The sequence below is a fragment of the Danio rerio genome, chromosome 6 (assembly GCF_049306965.1).
Source record: "Danio rerio strain Tuebingen ecotype United States chromosome 6, GRCz12tu, whole genome shotgun sequence".
Classification (NCBI taxonomy): domain Eukaryota; kingdom Metazoa; phylum Chordata; class Actinopteri; order Cypriniformes; family Danionidae; genus Danio; species Danio rerio.
In genome coordinates this window covers 14,995,001-15,022,132 of record NC_133181.1, presented here as the reverse complement: position 1 = coordinate 15,022,132, position 27,132 = coordinate 14,995,001, and the positions used below count along the sequence as shown (strand labels likewise).

The window sequence follows — 27,132 nt, the reverse complement described above, 5'->3', positions numbered from 1 at the left end:
TTAATTCAAGAGTTCCCACTTAGATATGCTTAGCATTTATAGCAGGTTTGGCATGCTGTCCCGGGATCAGGGGATCCGAGATCAGGCAGGACTTGATAGCTCCCCCTTTAGAAAAGGGAGGAAAGGAGGAGATGGGGTGGAAGGGGGGATTCTTCCAAAACGAAGATAGAGCAGTAAAAAGAAAATGATCCATTTATAGTAAGCTAGGATCACGCTGATTGGATTATTACTGAGTACAGATGAGTGGCCAGCAGTGCTCAATCATATCACGTGCTCCTCTCAAAATTAGTTTATGAAACTTCACTTTTTTTTCCCCTGCATCATGACTTTATATTCTATACTGTACATTATTTCTGTTAAGTGACAAGACTTTTGTCTAACCAACGTCAGACTTTACTGTCCTAATTAAATAATTAAAAATCAAGGCATGATCACATTTCATTTTGGTAAAATAAGTGTAATCTAGAGGCCTTTGCTTTTTATATAAGCCACTTTTGATACCAAATGATCAACTAGAAGTCAAGTTATTACTTGTTGTTCCTAAAACTTGGATAGGTGACAAGACTTTTAGCAGGTAGTGTATAATGGAATGAAATGGTAAAATTAATGGTTCTTAATGGAACCACTAATGAACCTTTAATTATAGGGACAACACTGAACAGTACAAAAAGTTTACATAAAACATGGAAACCCTAAATGAATGTGTTTCCCCCCTTATTTTCAGTAAAAATAACATTTTATCGATATACTTGTGTATACTTTTGTTGATGCACTCAGACTTGATCTGTTCTACCAATGTTATTTTTACCGTTAAACTTGATGCTTTATTTGCCTAAACACTCCCGTATCCCTTTCCACACATTCACATAACCACGCTCGTCCGTCATCAATCAAAGGGAGATTTTCAAAATTACAGCTCTGAATGAAAGAGAATCGTTCCCTTCAATTACAGGGAGCACCAGGCAATCACAGGTTTGATGTATCCTGTATAGTATGACACACCAGGGACCGTGAAATGAATTTAGCTCAACCCTGAAGAAGAAAACAAACACCGTGACTCACACCCAGCACAACGGCAGATCAAGGCTCTGTAACATATTAACAGTCAATTAATAACATACTGCTTCTTCGATCGGAGACGAAAAGTTCAACCCCGGCGTGAGTCAGAGAGACGAGCGTTCATGAATAGAATGCTTATGACTCAACAGAAATGCGAAGTTGCTTTGGCTACAGCATGCAGAAGAGGCAGACACGTTCGGCAGTGCAGCACGGTGCCGTTTCAATTGAATTTAGAGCATATTGTTATATAATAGAGGCGTTGAGAGCTATATTTAGAGTGGCCTCGCAGCGAGTCGCGTGGAACACTGATGAAAGCTATGGCAACATGTTTTAATTTCAGGTTATGAGGAGCACTATCACTCAGTTTAATGAAGCTGTTCAGCAGGTTTATGGTCAGGGATATCAGCCCCCCAAAGCAAATGAGGACAGATTTTTAATTGTTTCTCTGTATTTTTAAAAGTCAATGTAATACTTTAGATTAGAAAGCACATATTCAGTAATAACTAAGAGTTTTTTTATCCACGTTTTTTTTTACCCAAAGGAACTGGGTTGGTTTATGGATCTAAAATATGGTCATGTAGAATAGCATATTAATATGTACTTTGTAAAGAACAAAAACATGCAAGCACTCTTAGAAATAAGCTGCCGTTGAGGCGGTACTTTTTCAAAATGTGCACTTGTACTTTACAGCTGCATACTAGTATTTTTAGGGTACTATGAGGTCCATATTTGTACTTTTCAGCAGGGTGCAAATTACAGGTGGATTAGGGGGGATGGACCCCCTAATTAACGCTAGATCCCCCTGAAGGAAATCAAAACAAGATGTATGGGGGATCAGCCCTTTAATGGTAAGAAATAGCTTTCTCTGATCTCTGATTTATATCTTAAATATTAATAATTAAAAATGTATAATATAAATATACATTTGACCCGTCTTTAATGGTTAATACCATTGGGAATGCATAATCATGCCAATCAATGCTAGGAAAAATATGATTCAACAGTCTAAAACTGGCATGTTCTAGAGCACCGATAGACATCTTATAGTACTCACAAAACATGCTTCTTGTAAAATAGGTGTTGATATCTGCATGTAGCCTTACAAAAAGAAAAATTAGACATAATTTCTACAGTTTGACCGACAGTAACCTCTAAAATAGTCACTAACTATCTCTCAAAACACAAAAAAAAATATTAATTTAATTATTAGTTAATTAATTCCTTACATTTATATAGCTTTTCTGGACACTCAAAGTGCTTTACACATTGGGGAGAATCTCCTCATCCACCACCACGCACAAAAACTTTGCGCACGGCAGGTTTCACGCACATATTTGGATTTACTAACAATGAAATTAACGTGAGAATGTGCGTTGGTCCACACCAACTTCATGTCTGGCGTTCGTGCATTTCTTGTGTGTGTTTATTTTATTTCCATTGACGACTCCTAGAGGTAATTATGTTAAATTGCACACTACAAAGTAGAGCACCAACACGTGAAAAACATTGCTATTTATTTATAATTGATAAAATTGGTTAATTGACTATATATATATATATATATATATATATATATATATATATATATATATATATATATATATATATATATATATATATATATATATATTTTTTTTTTTTTTTTTCACCAATTATGTGATTTAGAACATATAAAAGTATTTGCAAATGTATACAATATTGTGGCAAGGTGGCCTTGGTCAACCCATGATTCATTCATACTCACAAACGCGCGATGTGTGGCTTCTTGGTGAGTGATGTATTAAACATATTGTTTCGGTTGGGTTTTTCATTTTTATTTTATTGAGTGTAATTATTTAACTGCATATCAGGAGACTGCGGTTATCCATTAAAGATGTGGCTGTTAATTCCCCTCAACAACCCACAAACTGACCAAGAGCGCAAATACAATGATGCCCATTCGGTCAGTTGTAGAGCGGGCGATTGTGCAGATGAAATGCCGAGGGTGCTGCCTTGATAGCGTAGGGGTGCTGCTATACTGCCCTAACAAAGTGTTCCTCTAATACATCTGTGTCCCCCACATACACGAATACTACTCCAGACAGTAAAGTGTCACCCATAATTGAGGCAACTCTCTCCTCAAAGGGTGTTAGTTTACCCCCCACCCCCACCTGTTCGTTCCACACTTTGACAGACTATTTCTTTTTTAATTCACTCACAGTGCGATGTTCAAACCACACTGCGTTAACCGCATCAGCTAAACTTTCCCACTCTATTTTTTTTCTTTTGTTTTTAATTCCTGAGGACAAACTTACAAATAACACCGTTTTTCTCTGGTCTACCTCCGATAGGAGCACCTCCAATTCACATGCAGTGAAGTTTCTCTTCTTGCTTGCTTTTGCCATTGCTTTTTCGTTTGGTTTTGCCAAAGTGGAGTCATTACCATATTTATACAGGGTAGGAGCCTTCACACATCGGATTTTTTTTTACTGCTTACATACATTTACAGCTGTCTGTATGCAATGTTTTAGTATTAAATTCAACGCAAGTCTTTGAACATGAGGCCCCTGCTGATTGTTGGTGGAGAGGAGACAGAGTGATGAACCCAATTGTGATATGGTTAGGAGGCCATGATGGACAGTGGCTAGTGGGCAATTGAAATACATTCATAAATTTGATTCACTGAAGCATGCATTACCAAACTACTACCAAAAAAGAATACCCCCATTGATCGTCAATGTAATGTATAATTCACACCCTGTTTTTTAGGTATTAATATGTACCTTTAAGGACCTGTCAGGAACAAAAATGTACTATTTTGAGAAGATACTGCAATGACAGATTTTGTATCCTTTATGTATTAAAGGATATGATTGCTATTAAGCAACAAACTAATAGCGAATTTGTGCTCCCTAATCTAAAGTTTAATAATCAAAACAGTTGATTCAACATCAGGGATGTTGCAAATAACTGAAGTGATCTTATTTTACACATTGTGATGTACATCAAAGTGAAACAGGTTATTGAAAATAAGATACTTGTTTTACTGTTTGTTGATCACAAAAAAATGATCGGTAATATCTTTGTGGAGTTTGCATGTTCTCCCCGTGTTCGCTTGGGTTTCCCCCACAGTCCAAAGACATGCACTATAAGTGAATTGAATAAACTGGCCATGAGTGTGAATGCGAGAGTGTGTGGGAGTTTCCCAGTACTGGGTTGCAGCCAAAAGGGCATCCGCTGCGTAAAACATATGCTGGAATAGTTGGCGGTTCATTCCGCTTTGGTGATCTCTAATAAATTAAGGAGTAAGCTGAAGGAAAATGAATGAATGAATGAATGAATGAATGAATGAATGATCACAGGAAGCTCTGAACGCAAGCACAAAGTGAAATAAAAATGAGTGGCATTTAAATGGGAAAACATAATTGGACAACATCATCATACATCTTCAACAAAAGATTGAAATGATGATATTTCCATACAATCTCATATCTACAATAACCAACCATCTTATAAAACAGTTGCATTTTCAGTTAGGGTAAATATGTCCTGACTTCATGCTTTTCCTGTTAATTTAACTTGTGATGGTCCCATTTAGACAGTCTGTTAACTATATGTAACTTTACAGCTATGTGTCAAATAGCAGCCATTAGTGTATTAGTGGGTTGCTGATTATTATCTGTCAACGCATCATTTGAAGGTCCCCAACAGACATTTACATCTCAACATGTCACATCATTCTTAAACCTAGTTTACTATATTAATCCTATAATTATAAGTAATTGGCACGTAGTTTCAAAGTTGTTTAGTCAACAACATGTCTAAAGTAGACCCTCTTGCTGTTTAAAAATCTATTTTTTCAATGAGGAGGCCTGTGTGTGTGTGTAACAGAGAGAGAGAGAGAGAGAGAGAGAGAGAGAGAGAGAGAGAGAGAGAGAGAGGGCTAAAACATGACTCACCTATTTACAGTGGGGTGTAACATTCATGCTGCCATGCTCACAGCAGGAGTGCACAAACAACTGTTCATTTTTGCAAACATATTTTGCCTAGCAAACCAAATCAGAGAAAAAATTAAAAAACATGCGTATATGCCAACAATAACATGTATGTGGATGCCTTGGATTTAGCTTTGTTAACTGTCACTAAATGTCTGATTTTTAAAAAAGCTGATGCCATTAGCTATATACACTCACCAGCCACTTTAGATACAGCTGTCTAACTGCTCGTTAATGCAAGTTTCTAATCAGCCAATTACAAGGCAGCAACTCAATGCATTTGGCCATGTAGACAAGGTCAAGACAATCTGCTATTTTAAATTTCAAAAGAGTTAATATGAAATTTAATTTGGTTAAAATACTAAAAAAACAAGTCAGATGAGGACTGTATAGATTTTTTTTAATTCTTTTTTTAAAAATGTCTAAATTAGATAAAAGAATATAGCTGATGAAAAGGTAACAGTAACTCAAATAACCACTCGTTACAACTGAGGTATGCAGAAGAGCATCTCTGAATGCACAACACGTCGAACCTTGAGGCGGATGAGGTACAGCAGCAGAAAACCACACCGGGTGTCGCTCCTGTCAGCTAAGAACAGGAAACTGAGGCTACAATTTACACAGGCCCACCAAAATTGGACAAAAGAAGATTGGAAAAACTTCGCCTGGTCTGATGAGTCTCTATGGTGGCAAAAGTGGGTCCAACCTAGTAGGGTGTACCGAATAAAGTGAGTGTAAATCAACACAAAAATAGATTATTCTTTCTTCGAGCAGACTGTTCGTAAGTATTCATCCAAATTTGAATTTATTCGCATACAACTAGTGCTTTTGTTCTATTTCATGTCCAGTATACATCTACAGCCTTCAAATAATATAGAGGTAAAGTTGGTTTTATATTCCCACATTCGTTCATTTAGAAGTCTCTATATTGTTTACCATGTTACTTTGAATATTCTATCGGAATTCTATCGGAAGTGTGGCTTGAAAACAACATTAACACTGTTTATTGTTTATTGAACATTATTAAATGTTGTACTTTGATAGTCATTGAGTGCTAATATGATTTTGCTATTTAGAGTTTGCAAATAAAATTTAAAGAAATTATATTATTAAGGGGAAACTCTGAATGTGTGAATATAAAACCAACTTTACCTCTATTCAAATAATAGAAAGCTGCATATTTGTGATCAGACCTGACTTTCTGTGCTGTGTACCATAAATTAAATGAACTGAAATGTAATTGTAGTAATATAGTAGAAATATCAGCTTTGAGGTTTTTGAGGTTGTGACCAATAGGCAAGGGAAAGCAGCGATCAGACATCACCGTCTGATGTGCAGATGTTTCTTTGAGGAACAGGCATGAATAATAGATCAGACAACAAAGTGTTCTCTGGAGTTTCCCCAGCAGGCACCGACATAGATTTTATAATGTGTCTCTCAGCTGAGGGATACAGTTTTGGTGTTGTGATGTAGGTTCATGTTTGTTTTAAAATCTTGTTTGATCTGTGGGCTAACTTAAAGGGACAGTTTAGCGAAAAAATAAAATAAAATCTTAAGTTACTCACCCTCAGGTCATTATCTTGTGACTTTTTTATTTGGTAGAACATTATGTAAGATTATTAGCTGAAATTGTGCTCCTTATTTTGATATTAATGATCATTTTTAAGAGTCAAAAACACACATGTAGGCAAAACTAAATTAATCCCCTTGGCTCCTGTGGTCAATTAATCTGTGCAAAAAAAAAAAAAAGGAACAATATTTAAACCACTATTAATTAAAGGTTTAGTTCATTAAGAAATTACCATTATGTTATTAATTACTCGGACTTAGGTCATTCCAACCTCCTTCATTTATCTTCAAGCAAAAAATAAGATATTTTAGATTAAATCTGAGAGCTCTAATCTTAAGACGTTCAGAAAAGGAACCAAAAACACAGCCAAAGCATTTAATGTCACTTCAGTGGTTCAACTGTGACCATACAAAGCTCCAAGAAGAATTTTATGTGCAATTTTAGGGTGAACTAACCCTCAGTCTTACTTTTTTTAAGCTGCAACATCCAGAATACCAATTAGATGAAAAATACACCATGTGTCCTCCCTCAGTGTCAGCTCACATGTGATATTCCACCTGCATATATATCATTATGCGACAGAAAGCTTGTGCTCCAGGACAGTTTTGCCAAGGCTGAGGACCTCCATGGCTATATTTGAAATGAAACAAATACTGTGTTAGTAATCAGATTGATGGCTAAATCGGACCAAAAAAGGAATTTTCTGCAAGCTCCTTATTACTCAGATTGAGCTTGATCCAGATTAAATTTAACATCAGATTTTAAGGAGTGATTTAAACCTATTCTAATCATGCATACACTTGATATGACTTAAAACTGAAACTAAAAAGCTTTGCTTACGTGCAACAATATTAAACTGGTAAACTGATATATGATTCACAGAACGAGCTGCATTGTTATTTAGCATTTGATAAAAATGGGCAAAATAATATAATAATAACAATAATACAAATAATAATAATAAAATATACGCTCTTTGTCTCCAGAAATACATACATATCAAGTCTGTTTTTTAAAAATAAGTTTAATGAAGCAGGAGAGTTGGCTATGTACAACTTGAAGCTATTGTATAACATAATCTTTAGGTGCTAATTTAGTTTCACCTGTATATTTCCTAATTATTTATTTATTTATTTGACTCTCAAAGTGTGGTAGCCGTTTGCTTGCATTTCATAAATAGCCAAAAGCCACATTTTCTTTAAACATCTACAGAGGAAAAAACGTTGCTACTTCTTATATTGCACAGGCTGAGTAGCTAAAACAGCAAGTTTTCATTTTGACTGAACTGTCCCTGTAAGACAGTGAGCAAAAACAGAGATTGGTAAGAAAACTATTTTAGGAATAAGATTATCAGAGAGGATTCCAGTCATTGTTCACAGCGGCACGTCCACTACTCTGTCACCCAAAAAAGAGGTCAGTGGTTTCCAAAGCTCAGTCAATAATCACACTCAAAAGGCAATAGCTAGATTAGACTCTGCTGTAAACATGTTCTCCCTGTATTTTCATGTTGTTGTTTTATTATATTTTAATTCATAAATGGGAAAGGGACTGTTTTAACTGTTTCGGAGATGTACTGACTCTATTAACTAAAACAATTTCTAAGTTTTGATTTAGAATGAGAAGGTTATGTTGTTGATTTATTGGTAGCCTACACATTTGTACAGGGGTGCCCACATTTTTTTGTATAAAGGGCCAAAAACCAAATAGCATTGAGAGCCGTGGGCTCTACATTAAATACCAATACCAATACCAAACTACATCAAAGTTGCTATGGGTAATTTCTTCATTTATTTCATTTGTTCCTTCGTTTTCTTTTCGGTTAAGTGCCTTCATTAATCAGGGGTTGCCACAGCAGAATGAACCCCCTATTTATTTCATAATATTTAATAATAAAAAACATGACTTTAAATCTTATTAATTAATGCATTATAACATTTAAAACATTCATTCATTTTCTTTTTGGCTTAGTACCTTTATTAATCTGGGGTCGCCATAGTGGAATGAACCGCCAACTTATCCAGCATATGTTTTACGCAGTGGATGCCCTTCCAGCTGCAACCCATTACTGAAAAACATCCAAACACACTCATACACCACAGACAATTTAGCATACCCAGTTCACCTATACCAGAACACATTGGGAGGAAACCCACTCGAACACAGGGAGAACATGCACACTTCACACAGAAATGCCAACTGACCCAACAGAGGCTCGAACCAGCGACCTTCTTGCTGTGAAGCAATTGTGTTACCCACTGCGCCACCGTGACACCCCATTTAAAACATTTAAAATAATAACTTATTGCAATAAAAACATAAACCCTCATATTTATAACTCCACAGAGGAGTTCAACGCTAAATATACTAGTCAAGTAGAATCTGCCTTTGCCTTGATTTGCTCACCAAAGTCTATTGGTGACAGTGTGTACAGTTACACTCAATCTTAGTAATTTACACCATTTAATAAAATTTTTTTGTTTTAACAATAAAAAAATAAATAAATAATTACATTAGATCTGAAATGACAATCTCTAAACCATCCCCATCATTCCTCCTCTCTTCTCAGATGGAGATGTCAGGCCAAATCAAAGGTTACCATGGGCCAACTTTAGCCCTTGAGCCCTAGTTTGGGCATCTCTGCCCTCTGTTTGTATTATTTATGACACAGAAATGATTTTCAGAAATTCCACTGTATAAAATCCAGCGCGGTCCTCCATTCAGAGCCCCAGTTGAGCATTCACTCTCGTCCCGCTTCTGGCCCTTTAAAAGTCTCTTTGCGGCGGAGAACATCTGGTTGTTGAATGAAACCCAGTCATTCATAAAAACAGGAGAGGGACTTGCTCTGATTGGCTGGCTGCAGCCTCATGATCGCATAGGCAATGTATGGGAAGCGATTGGTCAATCACTTGAATGACGTGACGAACTAGCCAATGAGCGTGAGCTACAGTGTTAAGCTGATGCTCTTGGAAAAGCAGGCGATCCCATTGAGAAAATTTCAGTCGCGTCAAGCTGAGGGAGAGTGCGATACCCACTCGCAAACGCACTGTGTTTTTTCCTCTGGGATTAACCTCATCACTCATTTTGTAAAAGCAGAGGATTATACAAACGCTGGGTGAGTATATCTTGCACGCTGCTGTAGTTTTGTGTTGTTTTATAATATTCGTATGCAAGTTTTGTCTTTTGTTTTTATTTATATAAACTTGCGTTTACTTCAGCCACCGAGGTGAGTTTAGCTGGCTTGCTCGCCATTTTCTTTGTGCGCATATTTGGCAACCATTTCCCCGTTGTTTATTTTCTGAATACTCCATTAAGTCTGTTTAAAACTCAGTCGAGCTCTGCAAAATTCATATGTGGTTTGACGAAGTGCTGCTCGCGCGTTCGGTATTTTTATGAATGGAACGACTGAGGTTTTTGGGGGGTCGCGCGCACGAAGGATCAAATTTCACTTCATTGAGAAAAACAAGCAGCGGAGAGAAGGGAGGGGGGAGCGCGCGGCGATAATGGGCGCTGGGGGGAAGGGATTGAACTTCTTGAACTCGCCCTTATACTTGTTAACTCGCGGTTGTAATGCCATAATCTCGATTTACTTATTCAACAACTATAGCTTCCGTTGGCCGCCTTTATTATCGTCAATAAAATCACAAACTCTTGTTTTTAGATATGAAATGTGCACGCGCACGTTCCTCCCGTTTTATTTTTATAAAGGTCTGATAAGCTTCAGGAAGCAATAATGTTAAGCGATGGATGTTTAATTAGTTTCTGGTCCAGAGAGGGTTACGCAGTGAGCTGTGAGGTGTTTTCTTGGCCTCGCGGCTGTAATACGATTTTATGGCCTGAACACTTGCGTCAGGGAAAATAAACACACGTGTGCGACGAAGCGTGAATAGATTAAGCTTTATTTGAAGCCTGTCGTTTCACCAACTAAATGTGCTGTTTATTTATTCTTTGTGTAAGAACAGAATCTGCTTAAAATATCTACTTTTTAAATTATTGCTCTCATTTAAACTCTTAGTATGATGTCTTGGATGGTCTCATGGGCAACAGATGGCACTGTATGGTTATGTAAGGACCCCCATCTGTACCGTGAGCCTTAAATGGTGTGTGTGTGAGAGAGAGAAAGAGAGGGAGAGCTAGTGTAAGTGTCCTGCTCTAATGCAGCACACACTTCATCAGGAGCTGAGAGTGAGTGTTACACAAACAAACATGCTCGCTGAAGTTTTCCCAGATCAAAGAGACAGTTGGTCCTGGACTGTCAGAACCAGGGACGATCACTGACAGCTGCATCAGACCCTGACAGAGTGTGTGTCTTTCTCTAAGTGCCACTTTTCTCGACTCTTCTTCCGACAGGCGAGGATATCACCCCCGTTTATCCCTGTGCGTTCCCGTTTTCCCTCCTGCTGCAGCCCCTTAGGCCGCAGTGAGAAGCAAGCGACATGGATGGGTTTTATGACCAGCAAGTCCCTTTCATGGTGCCTCCAAATGTACGTCTCGTTTTTTTTTTTTTTTTTACATTTGTAGATTAAATTATCTTTCAAATCCTTTACTACAGATTATCCATTGAGGTGGATTGCTGAACGGTAAAAATAATTGCATTGATCTTCTTCTTATTTTACAGAAGTCTCACATGCAGGAACCATCGTGCAGGACTTTCAATGACCGAAAAAGGAAGTTTGTTGACACCGAGCTGGCACAGGATACAGAGGGTAAACAAATGAACATGCAATCAATCCATCCAGATCTCTTTAAACCACATCATTTAGCCCAAGCCCAAACAAATCAGCCTGTTTATTCACAAATCAATCTTTGTGTTTCCACAGAGCTCTTTCAAGACCTCAGCCAGCTACAGGAGATTTGGATAGCAGAAGGTACGACGGCAGTCCTAAACTCTAGAACAAGGGTGCCCAAACTTCTATATGAAGGGCCAAAAAACAAATATCATTGAGAGCCGTAGGTCGAAGATAAACACATTAAACTATTTAACATCAAAGTTCCCATGGGTCGTTTCCTAATATGTTTAATAATATTTAAAAATAAATAGAAAATATCACTTTGAATCTTACTGCAATAAAACAATCACATTTTTAACACTGGAGTTAAATGCTGAACACGCTAGTAAAGCAGAATCTGCCTTTGACTTGATTTGCTCACCAAAGTCTCTACATTCTCCTCTATGCGTCGGGTGACGGTATGTACTTAAATACAGCATTTAAACTGAAACATTTCATTTCCGTTAGCCTTTTTTGTAGCTTAAGAATTATCTCCCTGTCCTCTCTGTTGGGATGGCAGGCCAAGTCAAAGGTTACCATGGGCCAATTTTTGTCCGTGGGCCCTAGTTTGGGCATCTAGAATATCCTTGGCTATTTTCCATAACTCCCATTAAAATGCAACTTGGCTGTTAATGCATCATCTCGGTGAATGATCTCTGGGGCGTCATTCAAATGAGATGAGACAACAAGGCATATATAAACAAATACAAATTATTTATTTATGTCCACTTTGAATATTTCATGGCTTTATTCTCTGAATCTGAAGCCAATTTCAAGTCAGCCATTGTAAATTGTTTTCTTTCTCTGTGTGCAGCCCAGGTACCTGATGACGAACAGTTTGTTCCAGATTTCCAGTCGGATAATCGTGAGTATCTTTTGAATATTCATGTAGCAAGGAAGTTGGGTCGGCTGTAGAATAGCCTATGGAAATTGCTGTAATGAATTATTGAAACACTTTATGAATTAGAGCTGCAGTATGAAAATGAATATATTATATTGTGTTATTATTTTAAAATTATAAATCGTTAGCACTTGCTATAAAACAAAAATTCCTGTATTTATTTATTCAATTTTTTTATTTAGTAAAATTTCTCATTGAAAGCAAGAAAACCAATACGCCATATTCCAGGAGTTTCTATGCCAAACTTGGCATAGGTTTTAGATGTTTCTATGGTGTGTGTGAGTGTGTGTGCGCACATGTGAGGCCCAGTCTGCCGCTGCGGTGCTGTAACTCATGGCAGCCTCCAGCTTGGTGACATTTTAATGGGGTTGGATCCTCGGCGCGCACACACACACACACACACACTGGTTATTATGTGCTGGTGAACAGTGCTCTGGCTGTTTCCCTTGTTAGTTTTTCTTCCCATTTGGCTGTGAATAAGTCCAATTGTGTGCACTTTCTATGGTGTCAATGGTGTTTTTTTTATAGAACGTGAATGCACATGGATGTGTTTGCATAGAAATTGTGTGTGAGAGGGTTATGTGTGTGTTTGTCTGGCACAATTCCTCTTATCTGGCATCTTGCCTTAAGCTCTCACAGGCCCCTCTTTCACCACAGCTGGGCAGTGGGGCCCTTTTTCCAGGAGTGTCACGTGATAGTCTGCAAGTCCTTACTTGCATTTTAGAGGGAAAGGCTTTTTTTTTTCTCACCTCCTCATAAATGGAATACTACAAGTAGTCCAGTACCAGAGTTGGAAATTAACAGGGGCTTAAACATGGGGATGAAATTTTTTTCCCATAAATAAAAAAATAAATAAAGTAAGGGTCAAAAATTGCCCAGCATAATCAAATTAATAAACTATTATGACTTTCATAATTAATGTGAAAATGAATAGTGTCAGTTCACAGCATTATCTTTTTTACGCAGTGAGTTTGTTCGGAACAGCCAATCAAAGACATTTAGATTAACCACAGCTAAAAACAGCATCGTTTCTTGAGGCCATCCATTCAATGACTGAATTTTCTAATAATAATAAACCATTTTCTATTATTAACCAATGTAAATGATGTAAATAAGATTTTGCAGGTTCAGTGATCATACCGTCTGTGTTGAAATGTATCTGTGTAGCTGGATTGTCACGCAATAGCTTCAGGCACAAAATGTTTTCATATGTATTCTATTACTACTGCCCTAAAATTAGTGAAGTGTGTGTTTATAATGTGTGTGAATGTCATACAGGTTGTTATTATTAGTCTAAATATACTATTTGATAATGAAGTAACTGTCAAATGTACTGTTCAGACAACACTGATGATTACTAAATATTTATCATGCAACTGATACCAGAAGTGTTCTAGGTTCGGTTTTTAGGTCAAAAAAGTGTATTTTTATTGACACTTTTTTTTATTTTCTATGTCTTTTTATAGTGATGTTTCATGGACCTCCTCAAACGAAAATAAAGAGGGAGATGAGCCCAAGCAGAGAGTTTTCCCCATGTGGACAAGAGCAGAGACTCTCTCCATATGGAGAGAAGTGCCTATATAACTACAGGTATACATTTCCTTCTCCATTTCCCCATCCTTCCCTGTTGCCTATGCATCTTACGCATTCTTGATGAATAATGTTCATTTCTATTTTGTCGATTTTAGTGCCTTTGACAGGAAGCCATTCACATTCAACAAGCCACTGACTCCTCCTTCTACACCGGCATCACCTTTTGGTTCCTCCAGCACGGCAACACATCCTGTGCAAAAAAGAGCGATGCCACCAGCCCAAACACAGACACAAGGAGCACCGCTTTTACCAGGACCAAATCACAGTTCCACATCACCCCATCAGAGAGCCCAGACTCCACTCCACAGTCAAAGCCCACCGTTTGCTGTGCCCTGCACACCTGTCAATCACCCAGATGCCTCCTACAGCACAGACCACAGGTATGATAGGGTTGCTTTTATTTAGAAACAACCTACTAATACAAAAGTGTGTTATCTGTTTCCGAAACGTCATTATTTTGGCTCACGGTGATCAATTTCTAACCTCATTTCTATCTTTGACTTGAGCTTGAGCAGCCCGTGCATGTTGAAAGTGCTGTAATCAGCTCAAGTTGAGCCTTTCATTGGGTATTATCTCGTTAAAGATGCCACACTGACCTGGAAAGCAGTTCTATGTTTATCCCATTCTGTTCTCCAGGTTTAAGTAATGGAAAAGAGCTTTACCACCAGACTTATCCCTTTGACGTGAAACTCATGATCGGAGTCGTCCTTGATGTTGCAAATAATGCCATCTCTCTTTTCTTTTCTTCTTCTTAGGTTCCATCGGCAGCTTTCCGAGCCCTGTCTTCCATTCCCACAGTCTGATGGCCGCTGTCAAACACCTTATCCCCCACAGACCCGTGGCCATTTTCCCCGGCATAGCCGGCCCCCTTATCAACGCCAGATGTCAGAGCCGTTGGTGCCAATGCCTCCCCAGGGCTTTAAAAAGGAAATGGTGGATCCTCGTTACAATGAGCAGGGTGTGCAAAACATGGGGCCTCCTCGCGCACCCTTGTTCCACCAACTCTCAATCAAACAGGAGCCCAGAGATTTCGGCTTTGACTCAGGTGGGTGTAAATCTCTCAGAGATTTGGGATTGAGTCCCCATGTAGTGCTGTAATGAGAAATCCTTTTAGCTTCATCTAGGTCAAATATATACTGCTGGCTGTGAAACTCTTGTGATAGTTAAATCACAGGGGGAAAAGAGTGCATTGTAGAGCCAATAGAGAAACCGCGTATGAAGTACTGTTCATACAGAAATCTCTATGTGTTGGTCTATAGGTTCACATTACCAACTTAAAACCAAGGTTGAAATGTGTATGTATATATTTCAGAAATACAAAAGCAAACTTGACCTTTACTGTGTTATCTATTTTAATGTATTAATCCAATATTATAACAAAAAATGTCTAAACATAGTCGTCTTGGCTAAAACAAGGCTAATTTTGGGCTGTCAATGAAAATCTAATAGGCATCTAAGAATAGCCCAAAACTAGACCAGTCATCAAATGAACAGAAATAAATGACTACACATAAAGTCTGTCTATTTGATGACTAGTCTAGTTTTGGGCTATTCTTAGATGCCTATTAGATTTTCATTGACAGCCCCAGTTTATACTTGTTTTAGCCAAGCTGTCTACGTTTAGATGTCTATTAGACGTCTATTAAACACAAAATTGTTTGCTTGGAAATATTAATAAAAAACTTATATAACTGGATGTTTTTCTATTAAATATTTGATAACTCAAACTGCACTGTGATAGTTTTATTTTTTTATATGCTGCATTATAATATTTATTTAATTGTATCATTTTCTCAATTGCCTTACAGAAGTACAGAACTGCCATTCATCTTTTGGCAAATCATCTAATTTCTATGGCGGCAATGGTGAGGGTAAGCTTTTTTTATGTTCGGATTAATCTACACTTGCTTGAAGACTCCGTTCTATTATGCAACAGCTCTCCATGTGTCTTGAATCCTCAAACTATCCATTCTAAATCCTAATTTTTTAATTGGCAGGTTTTGGGTATGACGGAGAAGCCCATCTCTATTATGATGATGCATGTGTGGTCCCAGACCGTCTGGAGGGCAAGCTGAAGCAGGAGGGTGGAGTTTTTCGGGACGGCCCTCCATATCAGCGAAGGGGATCTCTGCAACTCTGGCAGTTCCTGGTCACTCTGTTGGATGACCCGTCCAACGGCCACTTCATCACTTGGACTGGCCGTGGGCTTGAGTTTAAACTCATCGAACCAGAGGAGGTCAGTATGTTATAGAAGCAAAACTCTTTATATTCCCTTTTTTGAGCCAGCAAGCACTATTAACACATGTTTTAAATAGGTTGCTCGCCGATGGGGCATACAGAAGAACAGGCCTGCCATGAATTACGACAAGCTGAGCCGATCCCTCCGTTACTACTATGAGAAGGGCATCATGCAGAAGGTAAAGGCACGTTCCCGTTCCAATCTCATTTTTTCTTCTTTCAATAGCTAAAACATTTTTAGTTTCACCTCATTATTTGTAATTAGTACAACTACCCAGTCATTTTTTTTAACAAATGTTCTTTTTTTGGTTATATTCAGGTTGCTGGAGAGCGGTACGTGTACAAGTTTGTCTGTGATCCCGATGCGCTTTTCTCAATGGCATTCCCTGATAACCAAAGGCCCAGTCTGAAAGCAGAGCCTGATAGTCTGCAGGTTCCTGAGGATGACACTGTCCCGCTCTCACACTTCGATGAGGCAAACCGTGCCCCCTATCCAGCAGATGCGAGAGATCAGTGCTTAGTAGTACCATCCTTTCCTGAAAGTTACACTTTCTGAACTGCTGCGCCACCACAGGGCGGACCAGAAGAACTCTCGAATGCATCCTCGCACTCCAAATGCAGCTCATGTCAAATTGTAATCGCTCCGATAAGGAATTTGTAGCGCCTGCTGACAAGTCTCTAGACTTTCTTGCCACACTTTGTTTATTGTTATTTACTAAACAGATTTCATGATGGGAAAATGTCTTTTTTATTTACAAAGGGACACAACAGTATTTTCAGTATAACCTTTGATTTTATATATATATATATATAAATATAAGTGTATATTTTAAAATCTGGCTTTTGTGCACTGCTTTCTTTGTGTATTGGGCCTGGTGTCTGCTTCAGTGAGATTTGTTGAACTTCTGACAATGCGTAATGATGCACCTCAGGCTGTTGTCATTATCAGAGAGTGAGTGTATGTGTGTGTGTGTGTGTGTATAGCTTTGATTATTATGATCTGGAAAAATGCACAATTTTTATTTCTCCAGCTGGCCAAGTAAAATGCTTTATAACTGTTCAGAAATAGTTTCTGCTTTTGTATTGTGATTTTTATGGACAGGGGGCTTGGCAGAATGGGTGAAAAAAGAGGGTAGGGGAAGTAAAGAAGTCAAATCTATGTATATCATGAGTATATTTTTCCAAAAGCTGAACTGAATTGCATTGTATAAGCTGTACGACAGACTTTTATCACTTCTAATCTGTTCTTTTTGTACAGTGGTATGTGTGTGAATTTGCAAACCAGCTCTTGAGATAGGGGGGAAACAGGCCTGAGCGCAGGATCAGTTACGCTTGTGTGCCCTTTAACTGTTTATCAAAGGATTATAGCAAGGTCATCTGATCTCTGTTCAGTACTAAGCAAGCATGGCAAGAAACCCGCAGCTCTCTCTCCACCTTCACTGTCAACCTTGCTTGTCTATGCTGGGTACAGCAGACCCCTAGTTCTGTTTCACTGTGGATAAAACTATCGTTTCATTGTCTTTTGAAGACAATTTCTATCATTAAAAAAAATTGCAAGTACAGTTTTGGTGTACACTTACAGATCTGTATTTTCTAAACTATAAGGTACAGGATAAATAAACATCCATAAATGGATCTGTTTCTTTTGTTATTTGTTGTGTTACATGCCTCAACCTGACGCAAGCAAAAACATTATCTACACTTTGTGTGGTACGGATTCAATCATTCATTGGCTGTTTCTCAATTTCAAGAGAATGGACTCACGGTCTTGCCAAGTTACTTTGGATGGAAGAACTCGGGAGACCGCAAGAACAGAGAACACATCTTGTGAGAAATAAGATGCCGCATTCTTCCCTGGTTCTTCCTGATGGTCACATGACCTTCAATTCAAATCAAATCATTTTTATTTTTTACATCATCAGCAGCACGTGTGCTATGTTGAGTGAAAAGCTTAGGTCCTGGCTCCAGACAGTACAGAACACAGATAGTGCAAATACAATGACACTGCAAAATACAGACAGTGCAAATACAACGACAATGTAAAATTGACAGTGATTTGTACACAGCTCAGGACCATTACAGCATTCAATAACTTTTAATGAAAAATTATTTAAATATTACAGCATTAATACAACAATTTATTGTGTTTTCCCCCTTTCAATATATATACTATGCATACAGACCTTATAAATCCAGGCTGTCGCATAATAAAAATTATTTTAATATTAGTTTCAGCAAATAACCACCCCTGATGTGTTTATGCCTTTATTAAGATTTTCATGGTAATGTTTACTGTCTTTCACCGTTTCATTTAGAGAAACTCCTGAGACAAATAAGTTATATCTCTGAACTTTAATAATAGCTACATAAAATGCTGTGCTTTCCACCTCATATACTTACTACTGCCAGACACTTCCTACATATCCTAGCCAGGCGTCAAGGAGGCATCCGAAACAGATGCCCCAGCCACCTCAGCTGACTTCGCTTAATGTGGAGGAGCAGCGGCTCTACTCTGAGCTCTTCCCGGGTGACAGAGCTCCTCACCCTCTCTATCACCTTGTAAAGAAAACTCATTTCGGTCGCTTGTTTCCGAGATCTTGTCCTTTTGGTCAAGACTAGGGCCAGACAGAATCTGCTGACATTTTTTGCTATTTCTGCGCAGAATTTTGTAAAAATGTGCAGTGGTTTTGGGAGTATCGTTACTAAAAATGAAGTATATAAAACAAAACTAACACCACTAATAATTTAATATTTACAATGCAAATCCAATTAGATCCACTTTAATTGGTAAGCAAAGCAAGTCTCTCATATAATTTATCTACTGAAAGAAAGAAAATATCACCTTACAAACTGTATTGTAAATAATTATGATCCACAGTTCATGACCATACGTGAAAGTTGGAAGTAAAAAACTTGGTCCCACTTTATATTAAGTGTCCTTAACTACTATGTACTTACATGAAAAAATAAATACAATGTACTTACTGTGTTTATAATGTATTTGAGAACACTTGTGGTGCTTTTGAGTTGGGATAGAGGTTGGGTTATGGACAGGTTTGGTGGTATGGGTAGGTTTAAGGGTGGGTTAAGGTGTATGGGATGGTCAACAGTGTATTTTACAAATGTAATTACAAAGGTTAATTACAGATGTAATTACATACATGTATTTAATCAAGCATAAGTACACAGTAAATACATGTTTTTACACAATCAGTACATTGTAACAAACTATTAGTTCCTATTTAAGTACATATTAGTTAAGGCTACTTAATATAAAGTGGGACCAAAAACTTTATATACGCCACCAAGAAAAAAAACTACTCACCCTCGTCCAAGATGTAGGTGACCCTATTTTTTCTTGAGTAGAAAGTTACGCTCCAGACTGCAGTCAGAGTTGTTTGCATGAGGCTGTAGATTAAAAATAATATTGTAAATAATGTTCAGTTCCTGCATAGACTGATCATTTCACTTCATAAGACACTGATGTGTTCTTAAGAGCCAAAAGTATTGTTTACCTTTTTTCTGTGTATTTTTATACACCTCTAAAGTGCTGCTACACATTGACTTTTATAAATAATGTTATACACCTCTAAATATCATGAATTCAATGGTTTAAAACCTTCCTTAGTGTACTATTGTGCTATTCAAGCATTTTATTTTACCATGTGATGTATGGTATCCAGCGGTGTAAAGTTACAAATTTCAAAAACTCAAACTACTGTACTCGAGTAGTTTTTCTCAGGAATTGTAATTTACTAAGTAGTTTTAAAAATGTGCACTTTTACTTTCCCTGGAGTACATTTACATTTAGTCATTTAGCAGATGCTTTTATCCAAAGCGACTTACAAATGAGGACAAGGAAGCAATTTACACAACTATAAAAGCAACAATGAATAAGTGCTGTAGGCAAGTTTCAGGTGTGTAAAGTGTAAGAAGCAAAACATTACTAATTTTTTTTGTGATACATTTAGCGGTGGAGCCAGAGAGGCAACTGCAGATTAGGAAAGGAAGTGGAGACTAAATAGTTGAGTTTTTAGTCGTTTCTTGAAGGCAGCGCAGGCCCGAATTGGCTAATCGGGAGGACCAGGAGAATTCCCGGTGGGCCGGTCCGTTTTTTGGCCGCGAGGGCCAGTGTCCCTAGTTCCAGAATCGGTTGCTCTCAGCAGTCACACTTTTTAAAAATAATTTAATTATTTACTTGACCACAGCCGTCTTATTCATTATTTTACCGCAGCTCTGCTCTTTTGATCTATTTTCTCGTAGCCTCGTGAGCAGGATGCAGGTTATTGATGATATAACTAGATAAGTCACCGTTAAATGTACAGCTGTTGTGGTACAGTGGTTAGTACGATAGATTATGACGCGGCCAACCTGGGTTCGGTCCTTGTCTGAGTAGTAATTTTTTTTTTTTTTCATTTTTATTGTTAAGACATAATACTGTAAGGGTTGTTGAACATTTGAAGTTCTAAAAGAGCTGTTTTCTCAAAAGAAGACGTGATAGTGTAATTAGAAACTGAATTGGAAATAACCTTATTTTAATATAGTCAGTGGTGAACTGAGGTGGGCCGGTCTGAGGCTTGAAACTCCAGGGCTGAAAAAGAGTCCCACTCCGGCCCTGAGGCAGCGAGTGACTCTGTCGTTCTGATGCAGTTAGGGAGTTCATTCCACCAACTGGGCAGATTGAATGTGAGAGTTTGGGAAAGTGATTTCTTCCCTCTTTGGGATGAAACCACGTACATTCACAGAACAGTTTCTGGAGGGCACATAAATCTGCAAAAGTGAGAGCAGATAAGATAAAGCAAAGCCAGAAGTCGCTTTGTAAGCAAACAACAGAGCTTTGAATTTGATGCGAGCACCAACTGGCAGCCAGTGCAAACGGATGAGCAGCGAAGTGACATGTGCTCTTTTAGGTTTATTAAAGACCACTCGTGCTGCTGTGTTCTGAAGCAGCTGAAGAGGTTTAATAGAGTTAACTGGAAGCCCGGCTAGCAGAGAGTAGTCCAGTCTGGAGAGAACAAGAGCTTGAACAAGGAGTTGAGCTGCATGAGTAAAACCATAAACTTTTAGTTTCTCTTGAGTACATTTTAATGAAGCATCTGTACTTTTATTTCACTTCTTTCCTATAACCTGCAGTCACTACTTTAATTTTCTTGTCTATGGGGATTAGAAAAATCAGTTCTGTGATTCCTGTCCAATCAAATCACACATAGAAGGTAAACCGCATCATATTGAACTACCTCAACACATGTGCGCTTTATAATTGCAGCAAACTGTCTGGAAGCATTAAAAGTGTCCAAGAAAATGTCCAAAATTGTCACATGCAATGACCCAGAGACTGTTTCGATGCATGTCACTGATGAGAAAACGACGGATGTTTACTGTATGATGACCGAAATGGCCTTAAACAGCAAGCAGGAAAAAGACATCAACATGACGTCAGAATGACGTTGTACTCTAATGTCAGTGGGATGTTGCATCTTGTTTGGAAATAAAAATAGGGTTGACGTCAGAATTCAACAACAGGACAACGTCAATGTCCATCATCCAACCTAAAATCAACACAATAGCAATGTCTAATGATGTCACAGCTTGATGTTGTGTGGACGTTACCACTATGACGTCTATCAGACATTGTCTGATGAATAAATGTCAGAATTTGCTGTCAATATAATGTTGCTTTAAGATGTTGGCTCGATGTTGGATTTTGGTCACTTTCCAACACAACCTAAAATCAACCAAATATCAACGCCATTTGACGTCGTTGTTGGACAACAAAATAATGTTTTTAGACGCTGGATAGACAATGATATTTGGTCACCTGACATCACAACCTAAATCTAAACTAATATTAACATCTTATGACGTAATGTGCCTGCTGGGCAATAACTAAATGCACTACTGCGTGGCACCACAAAGTAAATGTAAATCCCCCATAGCAAAGTTTCTCTGGCCCAGGTCTGGCCCACACCATCAGCATTTGCTTGGCCCACATGCTGCAGTAAATTATGGTACATGACTGGACCAAGTCTTGCTTCCATGCAAGAGGCAAACATGGACCAAATATGGGCCAAGTCTCAGCTTACGTGGCCCACATATACATTTTTAACATTTGGGCCAAATACTACATTTGACATCTGGCCAAGTCTTAAATGCCGCCTCTAAGGGCCTACTCACACTACGCCGTACCGTGCCCAGGCCAGTTTCCCGGATCGTTTGAGAAGTGTAAGTGCACTGAATCGGGCTTAAGCACGCTTCACTTGGCTGGCCCTGGCTCGATTGGAAGAGGTGGGCCTGAGCGCGGTTCCTTTTGGCTTATGCGCCAAAGCCTGAAACTGAAGGTGAGACATGACTTTTAAGGGACTGTTTCATATGGATTTATTAATTATTGCAGAGGCCCGATTGTGGTGTGAGTGCGGGCCGTCAGGGGAGACGGGACGGGGGACAAGCGTGCTTTGGCCCGGTTCGAGGCAACTGTACCTAGTGTGAGTACGGCCTAAGATGGTGCCACATGCTGTATGCCAGCGCCGGACGAATGCCTGCTGTGCCAGCTTTATGCCAAATCTGGGCCAGAATTCTTTGCTACCTGGGAATGCATCAGCTTTAGGCAGCGTAATACTTACTACTCCTGAGTACTTTTAAAAGGGCTAACTAAAGGGCTAGCTTTTAACTCATACTTTGAGTAATATTTACAACAGTTTTACTCTACTTGCCCTACATTTTTAGTCAAGTAATGATACTTTTACTTAAGTATGATTTTTCAGTACTCTTTCCACTGCTGGTATCAAAATCTTCTCAGTCTCTAGAAGTTGTATAAGGTACTTCAGCGTTTACATTCAGACTGTTCAGTTCATTTGGCACAATAAGGAATCTCCTTTAGCGTGCCTGTGATCTTTCCAAGAACTTCTCACTTTGACCACTAAACTGTAACCCAGCAAAGCCTGTGTAACGAGGCGAAGCAAAGTAACAGGGTATTGCGTAACCCAGTGACGCTCATTCTCTTTCTTCTCTCCTCTCTCCTTTAGCAGGGTTAGACTTAATCCTGCTTGTGACCTTGTTCTGTAGAGCCAGAGAATAAGAGTCATTAGGCTGTCATAGATTCTGATTGTCATGAAGAAGCTCGAGCTAACTGAATGCTTGAGAAAGGATGAAGAACAATATTTTTGGTGCGAAAAGTTCAAAGTTGCATGCTTCAAGGTTTGAGTGTTTTTATTTATATACAGCAGGTCCAATTGGCAACGTTGATTGGTTGATAGGCTCGCCAAGAATGTTGAGTATGTGGAAAAGAAATACAGTTAATTGTTTTTTTTTTTATCCACCTTTTGCCTCTACTCATAATGCTCTGTGTGAATTATTCATTCATTTTCCTTCGTCTTAGTCCATTTCTTCATCAGGGGTTGCCACAGCGGAATGACCTGCCAACTTATCCAGCATATGTTTTACACAGCGGATGCCCTTCCAGACACAACCCAGTGCTGGGAAATACTGCATGCACACACATACACTACGGACAATTATTTATTCATTTTCTTTTTGGCTTAGTCCCTTTATAAATCTGGGGTCGCCACAGCGGAATGAACCACCAACTTATCCAGCACATGTTTTACGCAGCGGATGCCCTTCCAGCTGCAACCCATCTCTGGGAAATACTGACAATTAAGTTTATTCAATTCACCTAGAGCGCATGTCTTTGGACTGTGGGGGAAACCGGAGCACCCGGAGGAAACCCTGTGTGGATTATATTCCATCAAATTCCTAACAATTGCTGAAATTGCTTTGTTTTTTAACTGGGTACAATGTGTCATTATTCTCCTCACAGTTGAACTTTCAAATATAAGGAAGAAAACTTATTAGAATTAAATACAAACCACAATTAACTCAATTACTATAATAAAAAGAGAAAAAAGAAATAATAGTGTGGTGGAAAAGGAAACTCATGAGGGCAAATCACAGTGTAACATTATTTTTATGCTGGATTAAAAAAGCACAGAAGAAATGTACCACTCATTCTGTTTTACTGCGGTCAGATATGGATTATTTTTTATAAGTAAGTTTAAGGAAGGTTTTTCACCCTTGTGTTGTTTTTGTAAAATGGAACCGGAAACAATTCTTCATTTATTTTTCAGTTGCAGTTACTCAAGTTTCCTTACTACTTTTTGAAGTGTTTTATAAATTAATCAGTATAACTGAGCAAATTTTTTTTTTACGGATTGCAACTCTGGATTACTGGAAATGGACAAAATAGCTAAAATTCTTATTTTATTTGGAAAGTATCACATCCACAAAACAAAATGTATGCTGACTGTACCAAATTGTAAACTATTTTTCATTGATCTAAAACTTTTTTATGATTCCCTCACTGCTATACAAAGTAATACCAAAGCTATTAAGACATCTCAACTACTGGAAAAAATACTTAATATACACGATTAATTTTTGTTGTTAATTCCATTGTATACTGTTTTATGTATAACTCTGTACACCTCTGTTTGATCAATAAAAAAACAGATATGGATTATTTACAGCAAAATTTAAACTAATTAAAAAAATAACTTTCCATTTTTTAAAACGCCTTTAGGCATGTTAAAAAAGATGGTAAAGAGTAGAGTGGAGTCAAAAGTGGTGTTTTTTTGATGTTATTTGATGTAAATATTAATTTTCTGCATTAAAAACAAAAAAAAGAAAGGTCAACATACAGAAAAATAAAAAAACAAAAGGCCAACATACAGAGAACTGTTTTTATTTTATAAACTTAAAGGGCACCTATGATCATCTTTTGTAAGCTGTTTAGACAAAACTGTGTGTAGGTATAATGTGTTCACAATCAGATTGGAGTGATAAAAACACAATAAATTAATTTTTTTAAAATTTCCTGACATTAAAATAGAATCCAAATCCCTCCCATTTTGTTGCCCACTGCAACATGACAGAGGAGTGTGTTTCCCTGACCGCCTATTTGATTGCAATCCGCGTATTAACGTGTCTCTGCAGCAAAGCGTATAATCATATTAACAGGACGTGCTGTGATTAAAAGATCTGTTCAGCTATCTGTGATCATCAAATGTGATCAGGAATGAGTTTTACAAGTTTAAAAAATTTTAAAACAGTGCATGTTTGTGATGAACTACAGCGATTTTACAACCGCGTGTCAGTACAATTATAAAATAAGACACTTCAGTCCCAGTTTGTGGACCTTAAATCTGGTTTATTTTGTAGATTAACTTAACAAATATCCATACAGCAGTGGATATTAACGTGTATCCTGTCACATTTGCCATGCTAAAGCCATGCAAAGTTAAATGCGTGCGATGTGTGTGTGTCTGGTGTGTGCGTGCATTTTGTAACAACATTGTATGTGACTCATCGTTGCAACTCCAAAACACATACATCCAATAATCATTGGGAAACAGTAGTGTTTCTCACAAAAGTCACATAAGATCTGCTTCCTTCATGTCTGTCACTGTGCTGTTTATCTGATGCAGCCGAGGCGGAGATTGAGGCACACTCTGACAGGCACGTGGCAACAATGGGCAGGGAGGCACACGCACAAAAACAGCTACATGGTTGTTTAGAGCAGCCGAGGCTGGAACCAGCGACCTTTTTGCTGTGTGTGCGGGGGGCCTTTAGGGTCCGAGTGCTCTATCAGACTATATGGGGAGGCCCAACAATTGGTACTTATAAACGCTCAGCCTGCTAAAGGGATACAAACGAACATTACCTCAAGTGATTCCAAACTTTTTTAGAAGTGTCAGTGGTCTAGGAGTGCCAACGAAGGTTCATGTAAACATTGTTTGAATTTATCTACCAAGAGTATGGCAATGATCTAATCAAAGTTATAATTTATGATATAATTTATGTTATAATTTATGTTTCAGGAACAATCCCACAGATGTGCTTGTTTTTTAATTTTTTTTCCATGTTGTTTTTTTATTTCTTAATAAATAATTCTCTTGTCTCAATCATCTGACACTGGTCACTCAATTTAACATTGGTTTGTCTTCATGTTCTCCTGCTTTAGTGATTTCATGTTATTTCTGCAATCCAGCACCAGCAGTTGATGACAGAACTACTAACGTTATTTGTATTTACACCATATTTTAAAGCTTAACTTATTGTATATTTCAATCCTTTTGCAATTCAATTAGTTTGATTTGTTTGGTTGGTTTCACGTTTGTTTTTTACTCTTTGTACTAAAGCAAAGACATTGCCTATGTCAATAGACACCTTACCATGAAAGAAATGGCAGGGTACATTATTAATATGAATCAGGTAATAGCTACAGGGGGGGGTTGATGTCCTGACTGTTTTAAGTAATAGTAGGCCCAACCGGAATCTGCTCGCGCAAAATTCCGCAGAATTCCGTAGATTTCTGCAGATTTTTAGCCTATCAATAATTCTGTTCATTTACATGAGTAAATGTATGTAAATCTATATTTATTCAGTTTTTCACTTAATTTCAGTAATAGTAATGTTTTTGACTAATATGAAAATGTTTATCTGATTTAAATACAATGCAGTTTGTAAAGTAATATTTTCTGTCTTTTAGATATATTATATAACAAACTTGCTTTGTTTACTAAATAAAGTGAAACTAATTGGATTTGCATTTTGAACATTAAATAAAAAGTTAAAAAGATATTATTTTTATTACATATTTTAAGGTTTCAGTTCTAATACTCCCAACATAATTCCGCAGACTTTTACCTAAATTCTCTGTAGAAATAGCAAAAAAAAAAAACGTTCACAGATTCCGTCTGGCCCTAGTAATAGGTTGGTTTTGTTTAAAATATCCTGTTTTTCAAAACCGTTCTACAAAAGACCTTGCTGTGTAACTTTTTTTTAAACTTTATTTTTAACATGAAAAGGATACGTTTTTTGCAAAGAGCTTCCACAGATCAGATATTTAGGACACACGAATAAGGATAAAAGACGACGAAGAATTAAACTCACAAAACATCCTAAATGGAAGGTAGAAACCCCCTTTGCGACAGTTAACTTACCTCCGAAGAGTTTGCTGGCTTGAGAGAAAGGAAC

At 37.8% G+C, this 27,132-nt stretch overlaps 1 protein-coding gene and 1 long non-coding RNA gene across 7 annotated transcripts in view; one reads left to right on the top strand and one right to left on the bottom strand.

Moving 5' to 3' along the window:
* LOC103911185 (uncharacterized) overlaps window positions 1-27,132 on the bottom strand; it is a 44,381-nt gene that overhangs the window by 16,848 nt on the left and 401 nt on the right. For all 3 annotated transcript variants that reach the window (XR_012407704.1, XR_012407706.1, XR_012407705.1), the window contains exons 2-3: window positions 27,099-27,132; window positions 19,427-19,509 (exon numbers count right to left, since the gene is read on the bottom strand). The exon at window positions 27,099-27,132 is cut by the window's right edge and continues 48 nt beyond it. This is a non-coding gene — a long non-coding RNA (uncharacterized lncRNA). The remainder of the gene's footprint in view (window positions 1-19,426; window positions 19,510-27,098) is intronic.
* On the top strand, window positions 9,594-17,736 carry etv5b (ETS variant transcription factor 5b). Of its 4 annotated transcripts, none has more exons than NM_131205.2 (12): window positions 9,594-9,715; window positions 10,951-11,084; window positions 11,219-11,306; window positions 11,421-11,468; window positions 12,184-12,234; window positions 13,737-13,860; window positions 13,959-14,243; window positions 14,619-14,908; window positions 15,672-15,734; window positions 15,861-16,099; window positions 16,179-16,280; window positions 16,421-17,736. In NM_131205.2, the coding sequence occupies exons 2-12, from the start codon at window positions 11,037-11,039 to the stop codon at window positions 16,655-16,657; spliced, it is 1,575 nt and encodes a 524-aa protein (NP_571280.2). In that variant the 5' UTR covers window positions 9,594-9,715; window positions 10,951-11,036; the 3' UTR covers window positions 16,658-17,736. The 4 variants fall into 4 exon arrangements, with proteins under 4 accessions (NP_571280.2, NP_001296138.1, XP_005165918.1 ...); NM_001309209.1 differs by having other exon boundaries at window positions 16,179-16,286; XM_005165861.5 differs by having other exon boundaries at window positions 9,601-9,715; window positions 15,672-15,728.